This window comes from Cebus imitator, unplaced genomic scaffold (assembly GCF_001604975.1).
Source record: "Cebus imitator isolate Cc_AM_T3 unplaced genomic scaffold, Cebus_imitator-1.0 Scaffold124, whole genome shotgun sequence".
Classification (NCBI taxonomy): domain Eukaryota; kingdom Metazoa; phylum Chordata; class Mammalia; order Primates; family Cebidae; genus Cebus; species Cebus imitator.
Window position 1 is genome coordinate 1,949,509 of NW_016107439.1, and position 4,414 is coordinate 1,953,922.

A 4,414-nucleotide genomic window follows, 5' to 3' on the forward strand; every position below is an offset into this window, starting at 1 on the left:
CTTCCTGGCTAAAGAAATGTTTACTTGTGTATCATTCTAAATGGAGTGATTTGTCCTATCAACTGTGAGGAGGTTGCCTACTTTGAGGATGGAGAGGCACTACCGCATAGGTGCAATCATGACTAAAGGTGTCTCCTTGGCAAAACTTTCTGTTACATAGAAAACCTATAGAGCCACAAACTCCCCTAGTCAAGAGACTCCCATTACCAAGCTTTTACTCAACACTTTCCTTGAAGTCCTCAGACAGCTTTTCCCCCATGCCTGCCTTTCTCTAGACATTGGAGGAGGGGGCAGGAGGAGATAGGGAGAGCAAATACAACCAATTTCAAATCCTGGTTTTGTTTCATTTATTTAAATAAATATAAATATAATTTTTATGTAAAACTATTCACATCCAAAAGGACTTCCAGCGACTTAGATTTTAAATTCTCCCCAGGGGAAATTTCAGAAAGCAAGACCTACAGGGTCTAATTTTCTACATTATTTGCAACTTCAGTGTTTTTGTTTGAAAACAACAACAGAAAATAATCAATAAACCCCGTGTTCTTATCAGGTTCTGAAAGACAGTAGGGATGAGGAAATGACATGCGCTTTCAAAAACCCCATACAGTGTTAAACTTAAACCAATCCTGTTTTTCCTCTGTTACAAGAGTAAGTTGAATTCTACCTTATTTACATTTTTTAAAAACAATCTATAACTTCGAGTTGGAGCCCCGAATAAACAGGTCAAGGAGGAGACGGGAAAGATTAGGCCCGGCATGTCCATTCCAGAACTTCCAGGTTCGTTTCTTCTCCAGATGGGACCACTGCGACGAACAAGGATTTTGGCCCCTGGTGCCCCCAAGCCTTGGTGTTGCCGGGTCTTCCAGGAGCGGGGGATGTGAGGGATGCGCCCCCCTCTCCCTCATAAGGGAGAAATCTCCTTGTCATCGTTGGCCGAGGCAGGCGACAGGGAGTCCTCATCCTCGGAGCGCGCATAGTGCACCTGGCTCCCGACGCACTTGCAGCCCGCGTGACTGTTCCTCTGCGTGCCCTTCCCCTCCTTCTTATGCTTCACTCGGCGGTTCTGAAACCAGATTTTCACCTGCTTCTCCGACAGGTTCAGGTAAGTGGCGATTTCGATCCTCCGGAGTCGAGACAGGTACATGTTGGAAGAGAATTCTCGCTCCAGCTCCAGGAGCTGCGTGCTAGTGAACGCTGTCCTCATCCTCTTGCCATTTGGTACCTGGCTGGCGTCAGAGCCTCCTGCGGACAAGCGAAGAGAGGGCAGAGAGGTAAGGCTCCCACCTCAGGTGCTAACAAGGATGCGTTTTAGGGACCCATCCCGGAAAGCCCAACCGAACACCTGTATCCCTTTCCCATTTCCAGCCACGTCGTTGCTTAGCGGGGGAGAAAAGAGACCTGCAAAGCAAATAAAGGTCTTTGACGCACAGGACGCGAAGTCAGAGGATTAAAGAGGGATGGGGATTCGCACTGTCTGATCGTCTCTCTTTCAGCCTAGCGGAGAAGCATGCAGGCTTAGCCAAAAACGTCAAAACGCTTTAGCCAGCCCAGACGTGGGGATGCCACACAGGTTCAAACACACCCACCCCAACCCTCAAGCAGCCTTTTGTTTCTCCGCGGTGACGTTCGAGGTCCTTAAGGCCCCAATATTAATAAGGCGATACTCGAGCACCTGGTACTAGGAATGAAACGCACCAGGCTGAGTGGAGAAGCTGGTAAACTAACTTCCACCTCCGTCGAACTTCCGTGGCGGACTCTACAGTTACACTAAAAGCCCCTCCTCCCTCTCCACTCTGTCCCGCCGGGTCTCCCACTTCCTCCACCGGAGGTGGAAAGTTTGCTCCAGGAGCGCGTAAGGCGCGGAGTGCAGGGGCCCAAAGACCCCGCCCTACCCATGGTGAGGCAGTGGAATCTCCGCGGGTCTGCCACGTTGTAGGTGGTGGCGGCGCAGACAGGTGCGTGGTGTTGCTGGTGCCCCAAGGCCGCCGCGGCCGCCGCCGCCGCCGCCGCTGCTGCTGCTGCCGCCGCGGCGGATCCAGGCTGCTGGGGCTGATGGTGGTGATGGTGGTGCTGTGGCGGGTGGTGGTGATGGTGCGCGTGGTTAACCCGCGGGCAAAACTGCGCGTCCCCAGGAGCCGAAGAGAACTGGCTCTTGAGCAGAGGCAGGGCCCCTGCGCCCCCAGCCACCCCACTGCCTCCGGCCCCGGTAACCCCGGCCCCTGCGCTCCCGCTGCTGGCACCCACAGACCCCCGAGAGGAGTGCAGGTGCGAAGTGACGCAGAGAGGGCACACGCAGAACGCGCCGCTCTTGCGGGATGGGCAGCCGGGACCGGACACGGACATCACCAATGGGGACGGCATGCCAAGCGGGATGAAGAAATCCGGCCCAGGGTGCGGTTCAGGCAGCGAGGATGCGGGCCGTGAGGAGTCCTTGATGATGAGCGAGTCGACATAGAAGGAGCGCGACATGTCGAGGGGGGTGGGTGGCTGGAAGGCCCGACCGGCCGCGGCGACCCCTCCCCTTAGTGTTCTGAGCTCTACCCCAGGAGCCGCGCAGACACTGGCGGTCAAGCCCGTGGGGGCGCAGAGGTGTTGGCGTCTGGGCTGGGAACAAAGGGGTCCCGGGAGAGGGCTGGTCCTCACGTCCCCCGCCCGGCGCCCCGGCTTGGGTATTTTATAGCCCCCACCCCGGCACGTGATGCTGCGGAGTACCGCTCGGCTCTGGCTCCTCGGCATCTCCCCACCCTCGGGATAGGCTGCCAGAGTCACAACAGAAGCCGCGAGGAGGGGCAGGCGCGCCGCGGGGAAGAACGCGGGGGAGGGGGATGGGGGAGACTTTGCAAAGTGTAGGTTTTGTTAATTTCCCGGGGAGGCCGGCCTCCTCCCCCTCTTTCTCCACGCTTTATCGAGAAATCACAGCGCTGCATCCTCCATCCCACCCCCTCTCGCTACCCTGGGCCCCAGCCCAACTCTTCCCCACGCCCGCCGCAGAGCGCACCTGGTGGGACTTGGAGGCCTTTTTAATAGTAATGCTGAGTGCTCCCAACTCCTCTGTGTTAGGGGTGGCTGTGGCGTGGTGAAGTGTGAGGCCTGCGGTTTGGAGCAGGATTGTGCTGGCGGTGGACTGGCAGCGGTCCAGTCCTTGAGCACAGCTCTGGCCACGCTTACACCTACCCCTGTCCACAGCTTTTGGACTTGGCCGAAATCATGCAGGTGGTTAGTTCAGGAGGGTCCAGCGCATAACAGTGAGGCCTCCCAGCTAAGAAGCCATCCAGCTTTTCATGCTGATGCTCGACAAGGTCTAAAGGGTCTTTGTACTTGGGGCCCTCCTGGGGCCATTCAGACCAACGACCCTTCCTTGTTTCCCTTTCTAATCGGCAGCTCCCACTTCCACAGAGAGAGAGAGAGAGAGAGAGAGAGAGAGAGAGAGAGAGATGTTGAAGAGTCACCCTTTTCTTTCTCCAAGTAGTTAACACCATGGCATTCCAGGGCAACCCTACAAGCTCCATCCTGAAGATTTTGGAGAGAGGACCTCACACACCAGCCCTCTTGGAGACTGAGCAGGGATTGAATAGACCTTCGCTCTGAGTCTAAGGATTTCCTGCCCCTCTCATTTTTACCAATCTTGGGGAGCTTGGCAAGGCTAATCAGGAAGCACTCTTTCCTCTGCATCCTAAGAACCTAAAAAGGATGAAGAGGATTCAGCTACCCAGGGAATCTTGCCACTGATTGGGAGAAGTGGTGTGGTAAAGGAAATTTCTCTGGATGATGTGGTCCATGGAAGTCTTGCTACCTAGCAGGATGGCTGCCAAGCTATTGGAGCTATTGATCTTTGGAGAAGCCAAGGCAGCAGAGGTGGCCATTTTCTCTCTTTCTTTCCCCCTGCAGAAAAGTGGGCTAGGGCCATGAATGTGGGCAATAGCTGCAAGTCCGATCCTCTTCCCAGAACAACTAACTTCAATCCTGAGTTCATGATGGTGCTGATAAACTTAGAGACAGGACTCCCTCCACCTGAGCGAACATGGTGTCCAAATCCAAGAGAGCACTAGCTAGAGGCATGGCTCTGTCATTCCATCCTCTGTCTTCCCCTCTCCATCTCAGTGACGGTCTCTCTTGCCTGCTAGAGAAGTGTAATTGGGTTGTAGGGATGCCCCACTCTGGGGAGCCCAGGATTTATGGATGGCAATTAAAGTTTTATGAATTGCAGCTGAGGCTGGTTATTGAGCTATTTGAATGTGATTAGAATTCAATTAGAAAGCGGTTAGTGGACGGTGGGTCTCTGGAGTGTAAACAGACAGCTATTCCAGAAATGTGCTAATCCAACATCTTGTGACAACAATTAAGGAGTCTCAGGGCTTAACATGGGGCAGCTCAGCTGTAACTACTTTTGTACCACAAGGTTTGCAGACGC

General features: G+C 54.4%; 1 protein-coding gene across 1 annotated transcript; it reads right to left on the reverse strand.

Moving 5' to 3' along the window:
* Positions 1 to 327: 327 nt before the first annotated feature.
* GSX2 (GS homeobox 2) lies at positions 328 to 2,793 on the reverse strand. The gene is made up of 2 exons (XM_017540347.2): positions 1,896 to 2,793; positions 328 to 1,245 (listed from the first exon to the last, which is right to left on the reverse strand). The coding sequence occupies exons 1-2, from the start codon at positions 2,737 to 2,739 to the stop codon at positions 905 to 907; spliced, it is 1,185 nt and encodes a 394-aa protein (XP_017395836.1). The 5' UTR covers positions 2,740 to 2,793; the 3' UTR covers positions 328 to 904.
* Positions 2,794 to 4,414: the final 1,621 nt, after the last annotated feature.

Coding starts and splice junctions, on each gene's coding strand:
- GSX2 (XM_017540347.2), bottom strand. CDS start 2,739: ATGCCGAGGAGCCAGAGCCGAGCGGTACTCCGCAGCATCACGTGCCGG. Junction 1,246..1,895: donor ATTCCACTGCCTCACCATGG/GTAGGGCGGGGT, acceptor GCTTGTCCGCAG/GAGGCTCTGACGCCAGCCAG.